Below are 27454 nucleotides of genomic sequence, written 5' to 3' on the forward strand. Positions count from 1 at the left end.
GTTCGCGCTTACTTCGTCCGGTACCAAAAATGGTTGCTTAACGAAATAATGGAAAGGGAAGAGGACAATATTCGCATGTTCTATGAATGTGAAAATGTTGATCGATTCTTCTTCGATGTACTTAAGTAACACTTTCATCATCGTAGAGCAGTTGCGAGAGTGTCGCTATTATAATTATGGTTAACGTTGCCGTCGATCGTTATACCATGACTCAATACTGCATTGATGCGCTCTGTTTACACTCAACAGTGAAACCGTAATAGGTACTACTGGCACGACTGCATAGCTCAAAAGTACTGGCGTTCAGAGAATTTTGCATTTCGTTTACGTAAAATGTAACCAACTGAGAAAGAAATAAAAGTTTAAAGAAATGTATACACACTTAGAAATACTAGGTATATTCATTTTTATCATTTAGTCATAGAGAAATGTATAAAATCATTAAAGTAGTTTTAAATAGTTGTAAATTTAGCGACTACAACAATGAGGCTAATTCATAAAAGTTAATTCCTTCGAGGATAAAGTATCTCATTTGTACCTACCAATTAAAAAGGCAAACAAAGGTCTATTAAAATTTCATCGTAGGATTTGAGATATCAATCGCTTTGAAAGAAACCTTAGAAGCAATGAATGATCTTGTACTAAAGCTCCCCGCGCGTAATTTCATTATTCTGGTTTTCCTTGGCGCTAATCTTATTCTCTATATACAGCTCGGAATCGTAGTATCCTTGGACAGAAGTAGGTACGCGTCACTGGTCTCCGGTATTACAATCGTATCGAGTAATCATGCCAATGTCAATAACAGAAATTGCGAGAATGATAGTGGAACATTAGCGTGTCAAATGGTATAAGTAGTTAGCCAGATGTCGAACATATAAACATGATACATTGTAACTTCGCACAACACGCTAAGTACATAAATCGTCGACTGAAAGTCTGAAACAGAACCATGATAGTATGGAAATCCACCTGATCGACCTCGAATTATTCTTCCGGGAGGACGAGCCGTACGCAACACGACGTATGTATGTTTCATGTATGTAGGTAAGCAAGAAGGCGGCCCACGTCAGTTGCGAGCCAGGGCAAGCTTACCTATATGGATTTGGAAACGTGGCCATCGCCAAAAGCAGCCCAACAAAATCAACAGGACATGTTTACGGAGCGGGCGTAATTGGTCCCGTGAACTGGTTCAAAAGAGGCGCGCCTTTGCAGGTGCGGTCTAATGCGTTGATCCAGCGGCGACTTTTTCCACGAACGGCAATTTCTACCGTTTCCTTCGTTGGATATAATTGTGATATTACTACAGAATAAAAATTTTCATTCGACAAAGCTTGTACGATGATGAAGACGATACAAGAAATTATTGATTAAATTAGATTATTGATTAGAGATAAAATGGTTTATTGATTTCAAATATATCACAGTGAGATAGTGAAAGTCAATGAAAGGATATGAGCAAACTAACTTTTCTTGGTAAAGTGTTAATTGTCCATCTAAAGAAATCACATGAAAGCGAGTATGGAATGCTCCAAGATCAGTAATAGCTGTTCCAATTTCTTCGTTATTGAAAACATTCTGAAATGACATCGTCGTCAACATCTTGACACCGAAAGAAAACAAAGATGGACTACTGATCATTATTTTTATTACCTCGTATTTGTTAGTTTATTCTCGACTTTCTCGAATATACGATACATTTACAAACAATATGTAAATTGTCATGTTCGATATAAAAACTTCGGAATCGATTCTTTTACCCGCCAACGAAGATAATATGCAGCATGTGGCGCCAACGAACGACACAGAGATGCACTATCAAATAAAGGATCATCTTCAATCCGTATAGAAGGCGCTACTTGTTGTGGTCTAGTGACAAACCAAAAGTATCTAGAAACAAAGAAGCCAAAGAGGGGGGAATATAATGGTGTAAGAGGCACGACCCCAGGCAACAGAACACATCGAGCGTATTTCTGTTCATATGTCCGTCTTGGAAGCATAGGTACGCCATGTTCTCGGTCGTTGTAATCAGAGAGAAATGGTAGTTAAAGCAGGAAGAAGATAGAGAGAGCAAAAGGTGGTAGAAGTGGAAGGGCGAAAGAAGGAAAGGGGGAAGAGTGAGAAAGAAACAGATAGACGAATGACAGAAATGCATAGTCGTGGTGGGTAGCAGCAGCAAGAACAGGCAGCAGCAGCGCATAGAGGATAGATCGCATCGTCCACGCGTAATTCGGGGCGTGTGCTAGGTTGGTCGTTTTCCCTAGCTCGTGTCCGTGACTGCGTATCGAAGATGTATCTACAGTGGCAGTGCGGGATACGCGTCATCGTCCCGTGACGGCGACGTTAAAGAGTTGCGAGACCGTAGAGCACGGTGTGGGCAGGTCGCGGCCATTTTTACCACACGATGCGGCAACCGTGCGTGCCCGTTCGATCCGCCATTCCAAACAATCGGTGTACTTCGTGCCCTCGCAGGGTACTTCTAGCCACGGCGACTCGTGGAGGCACCATCGGGAAACGATAATACGTGTCATTGAAACGTGAACGTTTCCTTTGGTCGGACACGACCAGAGACGAAAGCTCGTGAAAGCCGGCAGTGCTACTGGTGGTGTTGGTGCTGGTGTTGGTGGACGTCGTCGACGACGACGTGGAGGAAGAGGAGAAAGAAAGTAAGAGGGATGATACGATGATACGATGATCGTGTGATGATCATGGCGAAGAAGAAACGACTTGAATGGAACGACTTGATACATTGGAATATATGTATTAATAAATACATTGGAGCTATTGGAGCATGCCTGTGATTCGTGTTTAATAATTGCACAGTGTTGTTCGTCGATGATAGTGTGCCGTTTAGTGGCCAGTGTGTCTCTCCGTTTGTTTCGGTGTTTCACCTACGGTTTTCGTCGTCGTTGTCCGCCCTGTGCGTGCGTGTTTCGCGTGTACCTCCTCGCCACGCACATCGGAGTCTCTCCTCTTCCTCGGCAACGCGATCGATGTGACACCGTGTGACCGCCTGTGTGAACGTCTTTTACTAACGAAAATTCTCTCTCTCTCACTCTCTCCCTCTCTTTCTTTCTCTCTTTCTCTCTTTCACTCGTTAACTCTCATTCTATAGAACTCTCGCATCTATAGAACTGATTCCTGGAATACGAGAAGAAACGGGGGAATCGAACCGAGAGTGTTATAGATGCGTGTGTCCCGTCGGTAAACGTCCTGTCTTGTCTTCTTGTGAGAGTGTGTATCCAAAAGGCAGTGTGTGTTCTCTTACTCGCGCTCTCTCCACTGCCTCTCCGTTTCCCCCCCTTACCCTCTTTCTCCATCGTTCCATCAGTGTCCCTCTTATTCATTTATTCTTGTTTTCTCTGTTTTTCCATCTCTCTACCGTTCCCTTATTATTCTATACTTTCGCCGTCTTTCCTAGTGATCTCTCTTCCTCTCATGGTAAAACTGCATTAAAGACGACCGTAGATAGAATGCTCGACGACACCACGATAATACAACGGTTGTCATCGTTCACGTCGTCGTCGTCATCGTCGTCGTTCTCGTCCAGTTCTACTTGTTCATCGTCGCCGTTCACGGATCGTCTCCACTTATTTCCCGGCTTGTTCCTCTGTCGAGGAATCATCGAGCAAGCTGAATCGTCGTCGTCGTCATCGTGGTTCTGGTCGTTGTCGTTATTAAGGGCACCTCGATCGTGAGGTGTCTTGGTGGACGTGCCGATATTCTCGTATAGCGGGGCGCGACAACGGCCTCTCGTACGAGAACAGGACGTCTGCCTCGAGATGGAGATCGAGGCGAAACAACGGAACCAGAGGAATCGGAGACGAGAACGAGCCCAGCGTATGTTGGCGCAAAGGGAGAGTTTGGCGAGCGCGAAGCAGCAACAGCAACAACAGCAACAACAAACGAGACAACGGCCGAACGACGAGGAGGACAGCCACAGCGGTGAGGACGAGGACCCCGCTGCCGGTCTTGGCCTCGGACTTGCTAGGACCGGTCATCCTCGTGATAGCCATTCTCGACCGCCCAGGCCACCGCGACCCCCGAGGCCTCGTAAGAAGTCTTCCCTTGCGGCTGCCAACCAGAAGGAGCCTCCCTTCGAAGAGGACATTATCGACGGCTTTGCCATACTTGCCTTCCGCACCTACGAAGAACTTGAGGTGAGTTCAACAACATTCCTCTTTTTTTTCTTTCCTTTCTTTATTTCTCTCTCTCTCTCTTTATTTTTTTTTCTCTATTTATACTTTCCTTTATATTCGAATTTTTACCTACAACTTTTAAGTTTATTCATTAAGTCTTTATTAAGTCTTATTGATTATGTACCATAATATCTTCGATTAATTTTTTATTTAATATGTAGTAGCTAAAGGTGTTACTGTTCAAACCATTGGGTATTCGAGTTCTTGGAAGATACCTGGAAAAATGAAAAATGTCGGGATTTTATCTGGCTATCTATTTTCCCTCAGGTGTTCATAATGTTGTGAGTAATTTTTATCATTGTGTGAGATAATAAGAGTAGAAGACAACTATATACTGTGTAATCTGAAAATTATGATATACGTAAATTGTGATATATAAGACGAAAATCAAGAAGAAGAAAATTGTATTAAAGATTTTGTTTTTGAAGTAAAGGATCTGATTGATCGATATAATGATTTTTTGTACAACATCAAGAAATACTTATTACCAACAATTGTAATTACTAATAATGTGGCCAATTAATTACCAATAATGTAATTACTAATTAGTTCTTTGAGTTTGAGAATGAACACAGTGGATATCAGTACATGATATAGTAATAAGCTATTTTGATTTCAGTTTAGTTTATTTACTGCGTTCATTGTATTTATTACTGCAACGAGCTAACAAGTATTGATAACAAATATGCCTTGATATTGTACTTTGTACAAAAGGTCATAATAATGTCATCTATGATGAACGTCAACCATCAATTAGATTCATACATATTTAATTAATTTTCAAATGCATTTTTTTCCAAAATGGAGTGAAATGTTACGTTAATTCTTAATGGATTTAGATTAAAGGAGGAAGATGATAAATACTTACTCGTATTTTAAAGTACTCCAAGCACTCGAGTACCTACATCTTTAATGACAACATTAGTTTCTAATGTATTGACTTTTACGCTATCTTTTAATACTGGAATACTTTCTTATTTAATGTGTAATACTCACGATCAGTGATCAGTGGAATATACTCTAGTCTCACCTGTGTCACTGATTTCGCTCAAGCAATGTTGTCCGCTGATGAATTGTCATGTTTCTTGCGTGCGCGCGTGTAGACATACGTAAACTTTGCTTGACCTATCGTGCGCAGTATCGTTTTCATTTTTTTCTGTTTTTTCTACCTTCTACATTGCTTATAGCAAGCAATGTTTTTATACGTGTACGCTATACAACATGCGATATACATACATATATGCAATATCAATGACATTGAACGTTTACGTGTTCTTAATATTGGAATCGCCAGGATCATCAAATGGGCCAATTCATAATTTTTCATAGCAATATCATAAACCTAAAGTCGTTGATTTTGATGTATTTGAGTAGTTCTTCATAAGCTTGTTTATAGCTTGTTTAAAGCGATAAAAAGCTTGTTTTTCTTATATAATTATATTATTTCATCCTGCGTTTTAATTTCTTTGATATAGGTCTTATACGATAATACATTAATATATTAGTCATTGAGTACACGGTTCTTGTGTTAATTGTCCAATTTTATCTTATCTCTTTTCCCTTTGGTTTTTGGATATAATTGTAAGATTACTTTTGTTTACACACTAGCGATGTTTAAGAACCGTTAGGGCAATTTGTAGTTCGTTCGTTTGCACCTATTTGCACAGTTTTATGGCTTCCACTCACCGTACTTAGCTCGGACAACAACTGTTCTTTTCACTATAACAGTTATGTATATTGTATAGTCGAAAGTTGTAGGATCGCCTTCTTTAATGTGGTTACACAAACATGTTCCTTGAAATATTCCTTTAAAAAAAAAGAGAAAGAGAATTATATAAATATATATACATCCAAATATATAGAGGGAAGATTTTCCTCGCAATATCAAAGCTAAAGAGTTTTCTAAAAATTTCATTATTCCCATTCATCTAGCAGTCGGGGCAATATTGTTCGACGAGCCAAAAAATATTGCTCGAAAAGAGTAATAAAAACCAATTAGAGCAAATTGCCAACTCGTGCAATTAAAGGGTTGAGCGTTTAACTTTGCTACGTTGATTCGACGGGATTAATTTATGAACGTTTTACGTTTCGTACTATGTTGCTTATTTTACCGCTGTGAAGAAAAAAATAGTAGATACGTAACAACATATTGTAAGGAACTATTTCACTTATTAGATTGTACCAACAAATTTTACTAGCTCCGATACACTTTCTGCTCTATTACATAAGTAAAATAGTATTTAAGCACTCCATTATTTTCCTAACAATATAGCATTCACTAATAAGTTTGGCCATCTACTGATATTTACTGCAAATTGAATAAATGCTTTCCACTGCTTCCATTTTTTAGTTATTTTATTACAAATTTGTCGTTCATTTGCGTCACCCTTTAAAGTATCTAGTTTATGCTTTAAAATGATAAATTCTTTTGAAAGCTGATAATGATACAGTTAGAGCGTTAGTAAAGTTATAGTTGTATTAATTCCTTTTTCGGACATAAATTTGCATCAGACGAATAGGAGACCTTGATGAAAGTAACATGAAACCCGATGTTGTGGTTTAATATCCGACATTGCGGGAGACACTTCTAACTCTTTCCACGGTGCAATTTTCGTTTGAAGAACTGCGTGCCAGGCAAAATAATTAGAGGATCGCGTTTCCAATCGATTCAAGAGCGCTAAACAAGCATTGACGATGAAAGAGATACCACGTATACATGATACAAAGTAATTACAAGTTCATGGATTATAAATATACACTTCGGAGGATGCTCAAGATAATATTATGATAAAAATATTTTATAATATTTCTTTGTTTTTTTCTTTTTCTTGTAGATATTTATATCTATGTGTAATCTGATGTTTGGCTCAATTTTTTAGATCACCTTCTTAGTTTGAGCAGCGCGCGTTTCTTTTGAATCTTGCAGTGTGCTACTTCGCGAGCAGTTCAAATAAGTACAAGGACCAATTCTCGATTATCAACGCTGTGCAAACTGAAATTTATCTTTGAAAAAAGGAGATTTTCGAAAACAAATTTTCAATTGCAAATCTTATCGCTCTGTAGAGTAAATATATGAATGGATAAGGTTTACCCAGTGCCAAATACGTCTAAACGATTCAGAAGAAGAAAACCATTTTCATAATATATTACTCAAATATATATTGTGCATAATTAACCCTGAAATATTATACATACAGAGAATCTTTGTTATATTATACTGAGAAATTGAATATTTCAGTTTAGATTGTTGAACAATATGATTTTATTAACCTACTTAACTAAGGGCCAAGCTGCGAAACAATGCATAAAAGTTGTGTAACCATAGTACTACTGAAAATTGTAAATAAGATAGTCAACATATAGTTTTGTTAAAATACAAGATATACTGTTATTAGAATAACAGATGTTTACAGAATCCCACTGTGTAAATTAAAGACCACAATAAAATTTCATTATATCAGAAAGTGTAATTTATTATAATGCTATATGTATTTTAATTTTTTTAAACTTCATAAAAGGATAGCTCTAGATGAATGAAGAAACGGTGTTAATTATTTAATTAATATTACATTATATTACGTTAAATAATATTAAACAAGTCCTTGAAATTCTTTTTTATAACCGTAATGTTAAAAAATTCAATTCAATGATGTAAATTGGTTGGAAAAGAGATTGCATATGAAATGTAGCCTTAATGCACCACTGGTCTTTAATGGGTTAATGTAATATCCATTTCAAACAAGCTGAAACCTGCTTTTGAATAATCTTGGTCTGTCCATGTTAGGGGATTATCAAAAAGTACGAATAACGAATAGCTATCATCTCTTAGAAGTGATTAAAATAAAAATAAAAGGAACATAGTATTTCATGATTAAATAAGAAGTATACAAATATTTTGGCCGAAAATATGATTTGTTTCGCACGATTAGACGAATATTTGGAACAGGGTATATAATCTGGAAAATATGATTGAAATTACTGAAGCATAAACGCCGTTTGAAAACGAGTTCAAGTACTGTGGAAAAGCCTGGTGTACACCAATCAAGATCATTTCGAAATAGAAGGCTTTAATTACGCGGAGCCTTATCCACGATACATCGAAGTGAACATAAATCGAACTTATTATCTCTAGTCGGCGTGAGCCAAAAAAAGAAGCAACGCTAGTGGTGTTACATTGCGTCTACGAGGCAGCGAAAGCTCTTTCACGCCACTACATAGCACCTTTTATCATGATTTATCGCGGACGCAATCGCTAATCGCTATTTTTACCGCACACTGCGATACCAACTCGACTGACACGCTCGTCTTCGTTAACGAGCTATAATTTTCATTGATAAATAAAAGCAGCAATGTCAACCGGTCGACTAGCCTATCGCGTTTTGACCATTTTCTTTCGCGCAAATTGCAAAGCATAACACTGTTTTCCAATGCGAAACAAACAGATATCGTCGATCATTTGCGATGCAGATTGTTCGGAAAAAAGCTATTATCTCTGCTTCTCTGCCGTATCAGTAGATGACCTCCAATTGCTTTCATCGCGAAATCATAATGATGTAATGATTCTTCCTAAATACGTATTATTCGTTTCATTTTCGAACGGATAATACATGTATGTATGTAAAAACCATGAAATTGTCGATAAACAATCATGAAATCTGCGTATAAACGAACGAACATTTGCCATCGTATCAATGAGAATTGGAACGCTGATAAATTAAACCTGGTGGTTCTATGAAATGAAACATTATGCCAGCCGCTTTTATAAAAATAATCATGGAACAATCAAACACAGTCACCGGAAAATAACAGGGTCATCATATGCAATGTTTCGAAATCGAAGCATAATGTACATTATGATTCATTGTTCTATTGGTCTCTTTTAAATGAAAACAACTATTCGTTCAGAAATCGCAGCAGGAGAATTGTATGCAGAGGTCAAACTGCTGCCAGAGGTGTCACGTACGAATCGTAGAGACAATAGCGATGGAACGTTGTATTCTCTTAGCAAGTTCGTCATGCAAACTACTGTCGAATTATCTAAGTCCATTTTTTACGTTATTAAGGGTATTGTTATCGCATAAAGGAACTCCAACTGGGAGTTGTAAAAGAGACTCTGAAGACGGCCTGTTGATCATTCTTGGACGAAGTACAGATCGCATAATGTGGAGGAAAAGTTTTGAAATAGCTTGGATCTTTCGTCCTACCCGATGAGTAAATTTCTTTTCTGCCTGAAAAATAAAAGAAAATGAGACAAAATGAAAAAATATTACTTAGTGAATCTTTATCGCTTGTAAACATGAATCACTAATATTTACCATTTGCTCGACTGCTCTCACCGTTTATTCATTTATTACTCGTTCGCTTGTTTCATAATAACACACATCCCAATGTACTTTGTACGCTACGTTAGAATCACGAAACGAAGACAATTGGTGACTCGAACTGAAACATCAACGACACAGGTATAAATCGCCGCAATCGCGAAACAGAAAGACACGCACAAAGGAGAAAATAAAGGAAAACACGGAAAAAGGAACTCGTCACGTAACGAATGTAAATTTTCTACGCTTGTTATCGTTTCTTACTATAAGCGATTTTAGGCAAAATATTTTAGGCAATTATTCTTAGCAGAAATACCACTCGCTTCACCCATATCAGCTGATCATATTATTATTAACGAGTTGAATGTCACGCGTTTTACAAGGTTTGGCCTTGGCGTCACAATGAATCTTTTATTATGCGATACATATAATGTTGAAATATTGCCTACAAGAGGTATGTTACATTAGTAATGTGAAGTATAGTCATTAATGAATTCATGTCACTGAGGCCACCGTATTTTTTACGATTATCAATTATCTCATATTGCCTTTCCGCATTGCTAGACAATTGTTTTATGTTGTTAGGTCCCAGGATTTACTATAATCCATCCCTGGGTCATATTTACCCGAACCCGCACTAATTTTAAAGGACTGTCACAAGATTTAGCATTGCCTACTTTACTGTCAAGGCCCTTAATTGCCGTCACATATCTTTCAAGTCGAAACGTTCCTTAGAGTTCCTTAAGGTAAAAGAGGGTTTTTTCATGTTTGACAGCCACTGGGAAGTGCACATAATAGATTCATATTTCATGTATAAATAACTATGTTTTTAACTAATCTTGGTGCGACGGTCACTGGTGACCCGCACAATACCTCGGCCAAATTGAGTGCCGGTCACTGATGATCCTCATGGCATTCAACGTGTTAATTTACAGATGTAATAATGCTCGAGAAATTTCTAGTAGGATCCGCTACTTTAATTCCTGCTTCGCTTTATCTACTGGAACTACGCTACTGAAAATAACAGATTTATAGAGAAAATGACATAGTTGTATGTCATGATTATAGGTGATATAATCATCTCGTTTGATTGGGTAATTGCTTAACTCGCGTATTTAATAAATTATTTCCTATCTTCATATTAGAAATCAAACAACGATAAAAAGAAGTTTTCTTTAAATTAATGAAAAAACGCGTGCTTTTCCCTCCTTACATATTTGGTCACTGTAATTCCATCGCGCAAATCTGGTTCCCGATCCGCGATCTCGAAAGAAAAAGACGTTCACGGAGGCATACTTGTTATTTACTCGTCCATCTTGTGCATTATCAAAGCACAAAGTGCATTGTTATTGTCACGGAGAAAGTAGCCGCGATGTAAACCGCTTAAACCGGTCCCTCTTGTTCCTGAACGAGTTCGCGCTCCAACCTGAGCTTCTGGACGGTGCAGAACAGCTGTAAGCTGCGCAACGCTTAGCAGGAAATGCTTACCAGATCTTTGCTTACCAATCTTGTCCGACCGTAACGCGATACATGTATTCATCTGTATTTATTTTATATATTTTATGTACATCTTTCCTATTCTTTTCTTTCCTTTTCTGTCTAGTTAGAAACCAATTTGAGAGCCAAATTTTTCTCACTCTATTAGCAAAGCACAATCCTTCGCTAATTAAATGTGAGAAATCGTTACCTGGTAGTAAATGAATTATCAGGCTTGGTACTCGCGTTACTAGATACCTTGTTATCTGCTCCCGGGAGCTACGAGTAAGGCGATTTGAAATGTAAACGCCACGGTAGGATGTTGATTCGGTGTCAAACAATTAGCGGAGAGCGAGATACGCATCGCTATTCCGGCAGACGACGATGACGACTAATTATGAAAAGCCGTGGGAATAAAAACCAGACCCTTTTTAATGCTCTATTACCAACGCTTTGACCCGAGATGAATCTGAAATATCCGCCAGATTGCTCGTATTTTCTGTGATATTCTTCCAACTGCTCATTTCCAATGATAGAATGCTAATTTATTTCTACGCGCTGCTTCACTTTACGATTTTAAAGATCAGTCAAACGTCACTTTTTCCTCGTCTCTTTAAGCGAGCTTTAGACAATTGGAAAAATTTAGTTTTTGTTATCGAGAACATGCAAAACGCTAGACATCATGCACGAGACGCACGAGATCCGCAGGCTAATTTGAGCGTATAAAATTTCTTCGTCATAAACACAAAAGTACATGGTGTTCGGAGGTTCGGTGTAACGTGCGTTGCCAGCTTTTGAAAAATCCTCTAAATCGGGAATGCACGCGTCGATGGTTTTCTTTTTCAAATTCCTGGTTGCGCCGCGGGGAAATCCTTTTAGACTTTTTCGTCGTCTCGCAACATACAGGGATCGTTCGACCTCTCCCGGGTGATTGTCCTTACCACAGATTCTTTCTTATCCGACGTGTTTTCTCCCTTCCTTCTCTTGACTGGAGGCTGACCGCCGCTGTTGTCGTCGTCGTTTCCTCTGATCGTGCCCTTACGTTCTTCGGCTACGAGAGAAGGACAGAGAGAAAGAACCGATGGGTCGGGTCAGGAAAAGAGTGTGTCGACATGTGGCGAGATTATTATCACATACGTAACACCATACCGTAATACTTAATTATCTTGTCCAGCGTCGCGACCGTTTAATTTATCTCCGCAAAAAATGTTTATCCTCCTGTCGAGCAATTAGTGACATATTCAATGATACACATTATCCGGCGCGCATAAATGAAAAATGATCCACTCGACCGTGCATGATGATGATGATACACAGCTCGCTTCAGAAATGAACGTGTATCCTACACCGTTCTCGCCTATCCGCCTCGTGTTCGGTTGCATTGCTCAAAGTAATCTTCCACTGTTGCTCAAATGAGGCGAACAGTATGTATTTTGAGACACTCTTAAAATCGTATGACTATTGAGCTTTTGCTAACAATATCCTTTCGTTTGAATGCAGGACATTTTTTGCCTGCATTTAAAATGCGAGGATCTCTTAAAGTACATCTGAAAATAAAATCCGAAGTGTCGGATAATTTTGCAGTATAATTTAAGTGCTATTCGTTAAGAAAAAATTGAATGGCAAGGTGATATCTGTTAAATTGCTTAAATTTAGTTCTGGCATTTAAGAGACATCAAAGTTCTCCAGACGAACATATCTGAATGATATAATCAAAGTAAACGATCGATTAATTATTTTGAGCGGCCTATAATCAACCGCGGCGCCTCGAAAGGTCGCTGTAACGCACACAATCGGGTCACATTCTGTCTACGAGCCAGCAATTAAAGATCTGCTAGCTCTAGACCATTACAAAACGGGCACGATGTATTCGTTGTATTTGTGTGTCTGATGCATCATTTAGTTATAAATTCATCTAGACCGTTATGGGAAGGCAGGCCGTCCGTCTCGTTCACGGGACATGGAAGCACGATGGGTGAATGGAATCTGAAAATACACGACGCTCTTAAAAGGAGAACATTTATTTATAATTGATTCGGTTAAAAACGTGCTACACACCGCGTTGACTTTGTAGACCGTGCACACGATCACCGGTAATCTCTTTTTTCTCCTACTCTCTTCTCCTCTCATTCCTCTCTCTCTCTCTCTCTCTCTCTTTCTCTTTCTCTCTATCCTCTCTTTCTATGAATAGCGACGTCGTTCGAATTTGTCGTTACACGTCACATTGTACGACGGACATTAATTACGTTAGGGTAAACTCGTCGTGTTGAAAATCAACCGAGCGTATCCCACATATTGCGATATCGGAGCGGACTGATTAGCAGGCCACTCTGTGTATTGGCTTTTCCCCATCCTCCTTCATCTCACCCTTCTTCGGTTGTGCTTTCATCCTCCATTGGTGAAATCGTTGAAATCGTTGCCAATCGATAATTAACAGCCACTTATGGATTTAGAGTGAGGTCAGTGTCACGTCGAGCTTGCCGAGTTCGTTACGTAAGAACAGTCTTTTCACACGACAACACAATTCTACACACAATGGGTGCGTGTAAATATATATGTGGCTTTCTATGTATAGTGTACGGTTACAATAAAACAAGTTCATTGGTCGCAATGATTTCATGATAATCTCATTACATATTTACAACGATGATCGAGCGAAACTTCTAATTAGAAATAGACTCATTTCGTATAACTTTTCTTTTCTTACAATGGTAGAGAGCATCGAAGTTTATCGATTAACTACATATTCATTGAAAAAAGGATGTATTATGTGCACGTACACACTGTCGAGCACTGATTAAGAGTGTGTTGATTATCTTTATACGTAATCAACAATTATTCTTGGACTCGAGATACACAAACGATACGTCATCGGATTGAGGATGCACTTTATGTTTAATTTACTACATCGTACAATGTAGTACGTATATTGGTAACATGTGAGTTACTTGACCTTATTTCCAAGTTACAGCTCATTTTTGTGCTCCAATAATCCTTCGACCGGAGCCAGTTACTGTAACTGGCTATTATAAGGATCATTTACAAATAATACTTGACACATCACCAGTGGCCTTAATGTGACTATGTGAAACTGTGAACGTTGATTTATAGCGAATCACTTGTCGTACGCTGTTACACGCGCTGATGATCCCTCGAAAAAATAATTTGGAACTGGAAACAGGTTTGAGCGAGGAGCATGTATTTATTCGCTGATCAAAGTAGTTGGAGAATCACTTACTCACATGACTTAATCCTTTATGTAAAACTCTCAGAGTATTCGTTCCTTGGTATGCTGCAAAAATATTCCAGTTGTCCAATACGGTACAAATTAATTTACTCGATTCAGAATAGTCATACGTACCTTTCACAAAACTTTGAGTCCAATTTTCAAACAAGAAATCATCTGTTGCTTCATAATATTCAATTCTTTAATGATCGATGTGACGGAGGAAGCCACGACTTTGTAAATAAATCAAAAAGCCTTTAGGGAGAGAAAAAAGATTTTAATAGGGAGAGAGAGAGAGAGAGAGATTCGGTAGCTGAATGAGCTAAATCCGTTGCACGGGCATATAATTTCGACTTGGGTAGATATCGTTGGCATTCGGCAGATTACCAAGAGCTCTCTTAGTGTCGTTAGCCGTAGCGAGAGTGAGGTCAGCAATGCCACGCCACTCAATAAATCAGCTCGGCTGCCGGTGCCAACGGAGATGCCTGAATTCTGCCACGTGATCCGTCAACAGAGAGTTCAACCGGTAATGCTCGGGCCACCCCTCTTCTCACGGATATATTCACTACTGGTGAAAATCGACGGGCGAATTTCGACGATGCGCGCACGACAGACAGATATCAACCGACTTCAATCGAGCGAAACTGACTCGCGACCTAATTTTTCTTTTCTTTTTTACTTCAAAACATTTCTCTCTTTCTTGTTTTTTGTTACCTGTTCGTACAATCTGTTTTTCTTTTTTCTTTTTTTTTTTCCATGTTCATAATTGCTCAGCGATACCATCGCGTCGTTACCTTGACACTGCGCGAAACAATTGTTCCGCGTATGTGTGTATCCATGGGCAGAGTGTGGGGTTGCCGACGAATTTCATTCATTCTACGTAACTTCTTCTTTTTCTTCGCTTTATTTTTTGCTCTTCCCCTTCTCTATATATGTAGAACGTTGTTGCTCATGATATACACGCCTCGCTCGGTTTAATCGAATGAACGTTGCATATCGCGCAGGGTAAACAGGGATCTTTGATCGAATTACGGCTACGAAAATCGATATGCGATTTATGGTTGAACCGGTACACAGATTGATTTTAAATGTGCTCGCTGGCAGAAAGATGGCGTAAAGGGATACATGAAATTTCATTGGATCGCGGATGTGCTTCAGACTATTTTACGTCGCTCGATTTACGGTAATTAATGAAACACTCGAAGGCAATATGTAATTCACTCGATTAGCGAGGAAATAATTTCTATCATATACTGTATCACAGGATACACCACAACCCGGTATCAGCCGTCACGTAACGAGGTGGAATATTTTAATAATAAACAGGAAAATACTCGGCCATGTATTGCGTATCCCAGTGTATAGGTGTTTCGCATGTCTGTGCCGCTTTTTGGTAGATTTCAACATCAATACGAGATTTCGGACGGTAATGCTCTTAATTAAATAAAACGCTGCCCGGCACAGCGTGAAGATTTGCATTTACATTTTTATCTCGTTCGATTAGCTTGGTTCATTTTCAGATACATGTCGGATAGATTAATTTCGAAGCAGCTTAAATTGCTCGTTAACCCGTGTAAAATTTACTATTTATGTAGTGGCAATCCTGCAAACACGAGACACTGTACATATCCTTTGAGGTTATTTTTTAATTATTTCCATTTCCAATTATTACATGTATTACCTAATAATCTATCTTCTCCTTTGTATTTCATAAATCTCTTATGTTTAGTATAATATTTGTGCCAGCTATCTTTTATGTATAAATACTTTCTTGGGGCAAAGACAGTACGAAGAAAAAGGCAAAAAGATGTTGAACATAAAGGGTTCGTGTGCGCTCGCGAATCGATACGGGAACGACAAAAGGGATGTGTATCGATGATGGACGAAACACAGTCGTGCACCTGCACAGCGAGTTGACCCAGTTCCTCTCGTTATAATTTGAACACGAAGGAAGGTGAACGCTTTACTTTCAGATCTCTCGCTGTGTCTCGAATTAATCGGTTTTGTTGATCACGCTGCAATTGAAAAAAACCTCAACTTGAAACGTAATCAATATCTGCAATTTCATACTTTTAGAAAAGGAAAGAAAAACATATGATTGAGTGGACGTGATTATATAGTTGTTCGACGTATAACTTGTCCCACATATTTGTTGAATCGCCATAAGTTTATCGAATGAAATTTTGAAAAAGAAACGGAAGGGAGAAAGAGCGAAACGATTAAATACGCGAAAAAGTTCGAAATGCAAAAAATATGAATGAGAAGGAGCGGAAGTGCTTCGTAAAAGCAATCATCCATTTCTCTATTAACGTATTGGTATTGGGAAAGGAAAGTTAAGACGATCTTAAATCCGCAACTGCTTTATCATGGTAAATTTTTCGATTTACTTTTCCTTCTTTTTTCTTTATGTCTAGCTAAACTGTAATTATTTTCACGCGGAAGCTATCATGGATGGTATTATCCGTAATAAACGTTGCACATCGGAATAATGCCGGTACTTATTCTCAAATTATCCGAGTTACGCGTACCTTCGAAAACTGCGCGTGGAACGTGTCTGTCGAACAAAAATGATGAAAACTATGTAAATCGCGAGAAATATTTGCGTCTGAAAATAATCTTGCAACGTGGACGAATGATGGCCGCTTTACCGCTGTATTTACACCACTATAAATCTTTTTACTGCTACTAGTTTCTTCTACCATTTTTTCATTCTTTTTCTCTTTCTACTCGACACCATCCACGCCGTTCTCTTTCTGTTCTGTTTTGTTTTCGTAGAAGTAAATTCATTTTATTGGTATGGTAACAACTAGACAAAACAAAGACACCCACACTAAACATCGAGTGCACTTTTTTGACTCCGCATTCCGTTCGACAGTCTCACTTACTGGTGTTAAAACATGTACGTATATCATCCACGATAAGAATCTCACCTAACGAGAATTAATCATGTTCTTATTCGTTGAACCGTCGTTCGATACCGTCACATTCACAAATCTCTATATTGTGAACATGCGCAATGTAGTCTTTTAATATCGTAAGAAACACTTAACAGAAATTGTTAAAGATGCAACATTTTGTTTATAACTTTTCCTACCTTTACATAGAATTTGTTAAAATATTAATAAATAATTTTGTTCTTATTATACATTTCTACAACGTTCTTTTACAACATAATTGTATGGTGGTCGACTAGAAATGATAGTTTCTATGTGGCGACTAATAATTTAAACAAAAAATTGTTTCGACAGTATTAACGAATTAACGCGAAAAGAAAACGCGAAGACGGTAACTGAGAATATAAACAATGCCGTGCCATGATACATGTTTACTTTCGGATAATTTTTGGACGACGGCCAACATCGTTTCACGCTCAGCACGTCAATTTGGTACTGGCAAGCAGCCGAAATTTTCGTCAAACAGATGTCCGAATGACTGTTATTATCCGCTTGTTACAAACGAGAGCGGAGCAGAATACTTAATCTCACGGCGCTAGTGATGCCCGCCAAAAAAGAAACATTGTTGTCAAACGTAAAGGCCAACTCGTGATATATTTGATTGAATTGAAGTCGTGTTTCCCGCGTTGACATTTCATTTAAATGCATCGTAACTCAGCAAATAACTTATCTCATAAAAACTTGAATATGCATATTTACAAAAAAATTGACTTTCAAATCACATGTTTTGAATATTTTATATTTTATATCACTGTCACTGCTTCGGTTGAAATGGAAAACATTCTATTAATGAATTTTCAATGACAGTGCGAGAATTTACATGTCATCAATTTTTTCTAATACATGCGCAACAAAATACTTATATTATTCTATAGTTCGCAATAATAAACATACATTTTTAAGCTTTTAAGAATGTATCTCAAATGTACTTAATTCCCATCTTACGTAAATTTCCTTTAACTCGAACCTACTTCAACGACATATTTTGCATGAAAGCAGACATATTTGTTTGACTAAACGCTTCACTTTTGTTTTCCTAACAATGGTCAAACTTCAGGTAGTTGTGTACATCGGCATTCAAGTTACTTTACTCCTAAAATAAAAATATATATAAATAAAGTAGTATAATAATAAGATAATTAAATACTTCTTTGATAATTTCGCAAAATAAGACGACCATAAGTTTAATTTACTCACAAAAAAAAAAAAGGTTTTTATGTCTTTTTCTATCTGTTATCTATCAGATATACCGCATGGATGAATCAAAATGATATAGCGATTGAGATAACGCGTAGAAGGCAATTCATTTAAAATCATCCATTCGTTGAAATCGCATGTGCATATGAGTCTCGCACATTAACGTCGCGACCGAGTATATGCGAATTGTGAGTAGTAGCCAGTAGCTGAATTAGAGTCCGATCGTGTCAACACCGAACGATAGACGTGGCAACGTTGTACGAACGAGTTTAGTAGCCGGCTAGCCAAAGCACGGAATAGCCGACCGGTGGAACGTCCGTACGTCCGGGAACGACCTTCCTTTACCCATCCCGTGTCGAGGAACCTTGCCTCCCGGACTGCCAAACACTGCTTTACCTCCTTTAAACTAAGAGAACTCGTTATCTAAATATGTATTTACTCCTGTTATGGTTTTCGAATTTTTATATTCCTGTCACAGTCTCGTTTCAACAAACGAAAAGATTTTTAATGTTATAAAAAGGACTTTAAGATAAAATTGGACCTAGAAATCACGTATATTAATCACGAGTCTTTCATATTTTCTGCAAACTTCAAGAATAGGTTAATAGCGATAACAATAATAAGAAAAACTATATATATTTACATAAAATTCTTAAAAAGTTCTCAATCAAAGATTTTTTTCTTACCATATAATTTATATTATGTCTTTTAAACCGAATCGTTACAAAATAATCATTAACAATAATCATTTATTACAGAATTATTAAATACTTATATAATTTTTCATTGCCGTGGATATGTATACATGGTTATTTTAAAACGTAAATTACCTCACAATAGAGGGGTACAAATTGAAATTCTTCTTCCAATTAATGATTAACACTCAGATTAGTTATAGGTATTATAGAAATGCTAAAGTAAGAAATATCACAGATTTCTGCGATAAAGCAAGGATTAAAATTTGAAGAATTTTTCTCAAATATCACGTTCTATGTGTATCATTTACTGTAATTAATTGAAGTAAATACAAAAAGTTCTGTTCTTCCTAGAATCATTCATAATTGGCTTATCTGGCTATAGTTTAACCACCAAAGAATGTAATATTATATCAATGGTCATTAACATCAAAAACAGGAATATTTTGTCACACGTTTTTCCTATGTATATTCATAAGATAGAGGTTTATTCAATTAATTCGCCTAGCTGCCAGAAGTATACAATATGTAATCTAACCGCAGTACATGTCCTAGGGGGTTTCACTTCGCAGTTGGCACACGTGCGCAGGTGGAGTATGGCTTTTGCTAGGTGGTAGTTTTTTACACTGCGAGTTCTAGTGGCTTTTTCCCATCATGTTTCTTTGGTACCCAACCGTACCAGAGAGGGGGGTGAGAGAGAAAGAGATAGAAGGAAGAAGAAGGTAGAAAAGATCGTGCGTGAATACGCGGTTATCGAAAAAGGAAAGTAATACTCTCTCAGAGCTGAGAAAGAGAAGTCAGGGTTCAGACTTCGTTCCTTCCAGCTGGCCTGGCACGGCAAAGGAGGCCTTGTCGCGCGGCTGCTCGTTCGGTCAATGTCTTCTCTTTCTTCCTCGCTCTTCCTCATCTGCCTTCCTCGTCGTTCCCCCTCTCATCTCTTTTTAACCCCCACTTTCTACTCGATCTCTTCCCCCTCTCCCTTATTCTCCCTTCACCAGTACCTCGCTCACTGCCTCTTTCATTCTCCCCACCATTCGTGTGCTGCATCGCGCACACGAGACATGGTGCTGCTTGTGAATCCTGCTGTCATCTTTGCAAACGCCCGTCCGTCTTAGGGAGTTCGAATTTAAACAAAATCAACCGTATTACAAACGAACATCTGACGGATATTATTTTTGTTCGTGAGCGACAAGAAAACTGCGTTTATTACGATAACGGTACTTAGGTACACGTAGAGGAAACTGAGAGAGGAAAAAGTCAGAAAGGAGGGGGTAGAGCGCCACCCGTTCAGAAATGTGCACTGACATCGCGGTTTAAAGGCACCGACGGAAAGGCGTTCTCATACGGCTTTTTCTACTGTGCGCGCACCAACATCTTCGCCTTATGCTTTCTTACTCACGAGCCTGACGATCCATCGACGTTTCCAGTGATGAAAATATAAATTATCCAGCTTGCCTCTTACGCCAGTGTAAATCTGTCGCAGAAATCGTGGTATGTTTACCATACGTGTTGAACATATAATCGCATACTTGACTAATCAGACTTCGTATGTATGTACATGTTGAGTTCAAGCGATACCGAAAGTACACAAAAATATTCCTTTCATAGTTCGTTATAATTATGATTATAGTACAGATCACCAGAAGTGGAATTTAACTTAAACCGAGCTCGTGTAGTTAACGATTACACAAACCTATCGTTAGAATTATTACGATACCTACTTGCAATATCACCATTAGTTTTCATATAAATGATTGCTCTTTATAACCTGTTAGTAATCTTGTATTCTTAAAAGTGTATTTCTCATATTGAAATTACTAATTGCGTATTATATTCTTTTTCTAATTTTATTGATGTATCTAAAAAATACAAAATTCGACGTAAAAATTTTTTTACTAGTATATTAAATAAAATTCATATTTTTCATTTTTATTTAATTCTTGAATAACTAGATTTTTGAAATAAAGATATAATTTAAACTTTTTTATGATTGCAGAGTGCAATAAAACTAGCTGGCAAAAATAATGTCAAGAAATTACATACATTACTGTCAATAGTGGAAGAGAAACCAAAGGTGGATATAGGACAAAATAATAGACACAACGAGCATCACATCAAAAACCATTTCAAGCACAACCATTATACACATAATTCCATACTGACACCATCTACAATTAACCAGGTAATTTTTTCATAATTAATGTTTTAGTAAAAGGTAAAAAATGACCTAATTGTGCTTGAATCTTTTTATAGGGCCTAGATGCAGGTACAAGTGACGATAGTGGTAGAGCATCTGAACAATTGCATGGCCCTGGTATACCTAGGGATTGCCAGGACGCCGACAGTTCCAGGGACCACCTCAGCGATGTAAGTAATGTTATAATTATGAATTGTTTATATTCTATGATGTTTATACCTTCTAATTGAATGATATTAAACAAATTTGCCATTTGAATCAATTCTCATATTTGTGCAATTCTCATTGGTTCTACAGGCTAGCAGTCATTGCAGTTCGGGTAAAGGTTATATCGTAAGTGTCAGAAATATAACTTAAGATATTATATCTCTCTACATGTCTCTAGGATTGTTATAATAGCTACCTTGTGTCTTTTTTTCTTCTCATTACAGTGTGATAGTGAAGGAGAAGACGATAAGGTAAGTAATCATATTACAAAGACCATATAGTAGCAAATAAGCAATTGTAAGTTAAAAATTGGCCTTTATTTTAGGGCTCGGATGCTGAATCGATACTCTTTGAATCTTCTACCCCACCACCTCTTGCACGTAAATGTATGTAATACTTGAATTAATAATATACATTTGTTTTATATTAATGCTTGGAATTTTTGTAAAATCAACTCTTATGTTACAGACGAATTGCCGTCATCTTCACCACACGTTTTGCCTCCAGCAAACGGAGCAGGAGGTTCACCTCCAGACACAGGTGGACAAATTTCCAATCCAGCAACGGATGCTCCAGCGCCTATACCACCTCCTGTGCCTGCGTCTGCACCAGTTCCAACAGCACCAAGTCCTCCCAGTCCTACTCTACCCCCTCACATATCCCAACCACCTGTAAGTAAATGTTTCTAATTTAGAGTTTCGTTACTGTGAATGTTATACATTAGCTTGAATATATTTTCAGATGACTAGTCCGTTGGCAGCAAACCCACGTGCAATAGCTCCGCAGCAGCGGCCAGCTTCCCCTGCTCTGCCACCTCCTTCCTTGCCCCAACAGCCTCATACAACAATACCTGCATTACATCCACCTAATGTACCCCTCGTTTCATCGAGTCACACAACTAGTCCCGCGGTAGCCAGTTTAGGCGTTACTCCAGCAGCACCATCGAACGGAGCTACAACTACTAGCTATCCACCATCGATACCCATGGCTGCTTATCCTCAGACCCAACCATCTTATCCACCTCTTTATACACCATACACCGCTCTAAATCACAGTCCATACCTCCCACCTGCGGTTCCATCTCCCTCCCATTCTGCTTCTTCACGAGCAGAAGTGGTAAGTTGTATATCCTTGCATTATACTTGAGAATTTAGTTTAGAAAGTTGGATAAATATTATATATATTTATCGTCATTATATCGATTGTTTTGATGGTAGTTGAATGAAGCGTTAATCCTGATCGTTTTCATTTTTAGAGAGGAAGTAGAGCTTCCCCATGTACTAACATAAGTAAACAACAACCTATAGGAAATAATACCACAAATCATAATACTCCTTTGAGTGCTGCCACCACAACATGTGTGTCTACTATAACTAATACAGTTACTACAGCAAATACCATTGCTCATAGAGACATGGTAGCCTGTAGTTTGACTGGAAGAAACAATAATTCGCCTCGTGGACATAGCCCAAATCGGGAAAGAGATAGTTATAGGTACAATCTTGTAATCATAAATATTCCTATTGTTTTTTGTAACAAATATCTTATAATAATGTTACTTATTATAGCAGTAATGTCAGTAGCCTAAGTCGAGGTAGCATAACGCCTGTAAGTGTGCCAAACACATCTTCTCCAGCCAATTCTAGTCTACCTGCTTACACCAAACCACAGGGATGGATTGGGTATGAATGAAATTAAAACCTCTCCTATAATTCCTTTATCTATTACAAGTATTTTTACAATTTTTATATATTTTCATATGTAATTTACAGTAGCAGCACAACTTCACAATTGTCTCCGGCAACTGCAACATCAGTTCCAAGGCCAACACCTCCACCAGTACCACTTGGCATGCACACGTTTCCTCCGCCAATGTTCGCGGCACCCTTACCTCCTCCCGTATCCAGTTCCAGTCCACATACGTCACTGCCTTCACTGCCACCACCAACGACCAATCCTAATCCATTCTCTGCCGAGTCACTTTTTCAAACAAGTAAGTTTATAAGCTATATTTCAATTTTGTTTGGGATTCGAGTAACAAAGAGAGAAAGAAAAAAAAAAGAAAAAAGGTAGAATAATAGTTTGAAACGAATGAGACACTAACCGAAACAAGGGGTGACTCATGTCGCAGGTCAGGCAGACCTGTTAAGGCGAGAGCTTGACAATAGATTCTTGGCATCCCAAGACAGAAACGTTGGAGTCGCAGTTGGGAATCTGGGTCCGCCTCCATATCTTAGGACGGAGATGCATCATCATCAACATCAGCATACTCACGTACATCAACACACCACACCTCTGCTTCCACCGACGGCCGCGACAACTTTGTTTCCGCCTCCTATAGTACGTGATATAGTTCCTCATATTTGTGTAAGAATAACATGTATCATTTACTATCATATTCATGCATTGTATCTCTTAGTTCAAGGACATCCCGAAATTGGGAGGTGTTGAATCTCCATTTTTTCGTGGAAATCTGAACCTTTCTAGTTATTCTGGCTTTAATACCGGTCTCTTACATCCTGGAATTGGTCCACCTTCAACACCTTTTGTACCTCCCAATCATTTGACATCATTTGCACCAAAGGTAATCTTTTTAATGAACATAAATTATACAATTTTATGTATTACCCAATGTATTTACTACAACTTGTATATTTATTGCAGAAAAGTGGAAAATGGAATGCAATGCATGTTCGTATCGCTTGGGAAATTTATCACCACCAACAAAAACAGCAAGCGGAAGCGAAGGCCGGAAGTGTCGTTAATACTAAAACAGAACTCTTGAGACCACCAGGTCATCTTTACCCAGGAGCCCCGGGAACTGGTCTTGGAATAGGAGCACCTTCAATGGCACCACCATTTCCCACTAATATACCACCAGCGCATCCTGCACCACCTCCACCTCATCCTGTCGGTTTTCTATCCACGCCAGCATCACATTTAGGTAATTTATTGTTGATCAATATATGAAATATTACTTCTTACAAGTAAACTGAATTAATCGTATGGAAATTATTTTAGGAACGGGAATGTCACCATTCGGAAGATATCCATCAACATTTGGTGCGCCGAATCCAAATTTCCCTGGTCTTTCTAGTTTTCCTCCCTCGAGGGAAATGCCACCATTGGGTGGTCTAGGTTCTGTACACGATCCATGGAGAGGGTATGTATCTAATTATTTACCTCTACAAGAAAAATGTGTAAATCATTAATTATTCTTTCCACTTTTTGTTTAGATTACAACGAGCCTCTACTGGATTTCCACCAACTACAGCGGTATCATGGAATTTAAAACCGGAACCACCTGCAATTGACAGACGAGCGGAACTCGAGGAACGAGAGCGAGAGCGGGAGCGCGAACGCGAACGCGAACGAGAACGTGAACGAGAACGCGAACGAGAACGCGAGCGTATAAGACGTGAGAAGGAAAGAGAACGGGAAGAGCAACGTGAAAGGGAGAGACGAGAGCGCGAAAAAGAAGAAAAGAGAAAACAACAGGAAGCTGCCGAACGAGAAAGAGAAAGGAGGGACAAAGAACGTCGAGAGATGGAAAGACGCGAGATGGAACGTGAAAGGTTACTTCATCAAAATCGGCAACACGTTGTTGTAGGTCGGGAACGATCACCTTTAAGAAACGGATCTGCAACTATAGAAAGTGGGGAAGTACGCGTGAAAGAAGAACCACGAAGTAAAGACGACGAAGTTGTGATGCTTCCAAGGCCACCGGGTCCTGGGCCTGGAGCAGTGTCCGCAACAGGACCTGGACCAAGTCCACTGCCTGAGACAAGGTATCATCACCCTCATCCTCATTCATACCTTGCAAGGCATCCGCATAGCATGCCTGCTCCGCATTCCATGCCACGAAGTATGCTGCCTGGTTTAAGCGCACATCCAATGCAGCATTTTCCACCTCCATCTGCGCCTACCGGTCAACCAGGAGGTCCTTGGCCTGGAGATCCTTTCCGAGATTATCGTTACGATCCTTTACAACAATTACGTTATAATCCATTGATGGCTGCTGCTGCATTTCGAGCAGAAGAAGAAGAAAGGGCTAAACTATACGCCGGGTATCCACCACCACCAGTAAATACTTTGAGAAGCAAGGATCCAAGCCCTGGTCCATTAAGTAATTTGCATATGCATCATAGAGCAGGACCTGGACCCGGGGTGCCAACACGACAACTAGAGCCCGCTTTGATGCACGCAGATATACATAAGAAGGAGGATGCTTCCCAATCTCGATGATATATCCTCCCCACGTCCTCAGCTTCTGCAAGTGAACGCACTAAAGGGTCAGCATTCTGAGCATTTCCGTAAAGTTTTCAGACCCCAGTGCTGATATTTTGCTAATGGAGAAGAGGCGTTATTTAAAAGAAATTGTACATAGATTATATAATATTTATAGTTATTGACGAAGTGCGATGAAATAAAAAACGTATAGAACATTTAAAAATAACAAATAAATGCATTCGTGCGGCTCGTAAAAAGATCATTGACAAAAATGCCTAGTTTATGACCATGGAAATTCCGTTTTATTACGTGATGGAAGTTAAAGGACGAATCATCGATGCAAATAAACTGTGGCATTTATTGAAATAATGTGGTCACAAAAAGAGAGAAAACAAATAATGACGTCGTTATGTGATTCTGTATAAGTTTCGGGGATCTGACTGTTCATAGCGATATAAACTTTAATCATTACGATAACTATGCGTATAGTTAAAAAAAAAAGTATCGTGTGTAATATTATAGATATTGTAGAATGCGAGACGTTGCTACGTAAAGAAAGAAATCCAAGTTAAAAGCAAACTTAAGCGGATCTCTACCACTACTCAAAAATTATTTAATTATTTATTTATTGCGTCGTATAAACGAATCTCTACTACTGACGTACAGATACGATCGTAAAACAAGTTGCCCTAATTTAATCGATATAATATAACAAAAAAAAGTTACATATTTCCTTTTTTTCCATAGAGATTAATTTGTACCGTAGGAATAATACTAAAAAACACGTACGAGGGGGCAAAAAACTGATATCTTTGGCTTTTGGCAGCACAAGCTCGCTTTTCCTTTTTCATTTGCATGCAAATTAGAATCGCACTCTGGTGCTTCCTGTGATATGTATAAAACGTAAGATTATTTAAAAGTATTGCAGTTATTTTTCGTCGTAATTATAAGGAGAATAACAAACACAAATTGTAAATCAAATTCTTTTTCGAGAAATTATAAGCAGGGATAATCTATCTACTGCAATACATTTTGCAATAAAATAAAATGAAAAAAAATTTATATTTGTCAGGAAAATTATAGGATTTGTGAGTAAACAGATACAAAAGCAGTTTGTCCGTGCCAAAGTGCTTTAATCAAAAACACAATTAACGCTATGTAGAGATATTGCAACTTCTGATTTTGTACCTATCGAAATTGAAAAAGAAATATTGTTTTATATCCTTGTTTCATCGTCCTCTCAATTTATCAGCCATATACGTAGTTATGTTACCAGAGAGCTAATTCAAGATCTCTCTTAAGAGGAAAAACAAAATAAAATATTCGTGCCATGGACCAGGCTACGTTCGAAAATCCTGGTGCCTCCAAAAATATACTTACTTCTGTTAAATAATCAGGCTCTTTAAACTGTTTCGTTCATATTGTAAAGTCACCATAAAAAAATGTGTATTATATAATTAACGACCATATGCAATTTAAAAATTGTAGATATTTTTTATCGATACAAAGTTGCAATGTGATGCAATGATTCTGTTCTTGTAGATATTGAGGAGTATAAAAGAGGATTTTGTGTGAATAGGTTTTTTCTAAAATTGATTCTTTGTAAAAGGGTCTAATAATCATAGTTTCTATCAAATCTGTCGTTTCTAGTACTTCTACCAAGCCTGAAACATTTGAACAGTTCATAAAGACCTCAGAAAAAGATATTACTAGTTTATAAATAGACACACTGCCACTACACTTTACGACAAAAAA

At 38.2% G+C, this 27454-nt stretch overlaps 1 protein-coding gene and 1 long non-coding RNA gene across 7 annotated transcripts; one reads left to right on the plus strand and one right to left on the minus strand.

The window, feature by feature from the left end:
* Positions 1-1984: 1984 nt before the first annotated feature.
* LOC122572325 (autism susceptibility gene 2 protein-like) lies at positions 1985-27335 on the plus strand. Of its 5 annotated transcripts, XM_043737181.1 has the most exons (17): positions 4016-4157; positions 4358-4477; positions 21062-21247; positions 21319-21432; positions 21560-21595; positions 21694-21720; positions 21795-21855; positions 21938-22140; positions 22211-22585; positions 22725-22963; positions 23038-23151; positions 23242-23462; positions 23583-23809; positions 23889-24053; positions 24134-24413; positions 24491-24632; positions 24706-27335. In XM_043737181.1, exons 2-17 carry the CDS (start codon positions 4427-4429, stop codon positions 25712-25714), a joined length of 3450 nt encoding a protein of 1149 aa, XP_043593116.1. In that variant the 5' UTR covers positions 4016-4157; positions 4358-4426; the 3' UTR covers positions 25715-27335. The 5 variants fall into 5 exon arrangements, with proteins under 5 accessions (XP_043593114.1, XP_043593113.1, XP_043593112.1 ...); XM_043737179.1 differs by lacking the exon at positions 4358-4477 and having other exon boundaries at positions 1985-4157; positions 23601-23809; XM_043737178.1 differs by lacking the exon at positions 4358-4477 and having other exon boundaries at positions 1985-4157; positions 23041-23151.
* On the minus strand, positions 7996-15787 carry LOC122572328. 2 transcript variants are annotated; one of them, XR_006318436.1, is made up of 6 exons: positions 14355-15787; positions 13052-14285; positions 12143-12979; positions 11935-12044; positions 9512-9638; positions 7996-9424 (listed from the first exon to the last, which is right to left on the minus strand). It is a non-coding gene; the product is annotated as an uncharacterized LOC122572328 (long non-coding RNA). The 2 variants fall into 2 exon arrangements; XR_006318435.1 differs by having other exon boundaries at positions 12143-14285.
* Positions 27336-27454: the final 119 nt, after the last annotated feature.

This window comes from Bombus pyrosoma, linkage group LG11 (genome assembly GCF_014825855.1).
Source record: "Bombus pyrosoma isolate SC7728 linkage group LG11, ASM1482585v1, whole genome shotgun sequence".
Lineage (NCBI taxonomy): Eukaryota > Metazoa > Arthropoda > Insecta > Hymenoptera > Apidae > Bombus > Bombus pyrosoma.

Coding starts and splice junctions, on each gene's coding strand:
- LOC122572325 (XM_043737177.1), top strand. CDS start 3,780: ATGGAGATCGAGGCGAAACAACGGAACCAGAGGAATCGGAGACGAGAA. Junction 21,248..21,318: donor CACCATCTACAATTAACCAG/GTAATTTTTTCA, acceptor ATCTTTTTATAG/GGCCTAGATGCAGGTACAAG. Junction 22,586..22,724: donor CTTCTTCACGAGCAGAAGTG/GTAAGTTGTATA, acceptor TTTCATTTTTAG/AGAGGAAGTAGAGCTTCCCC.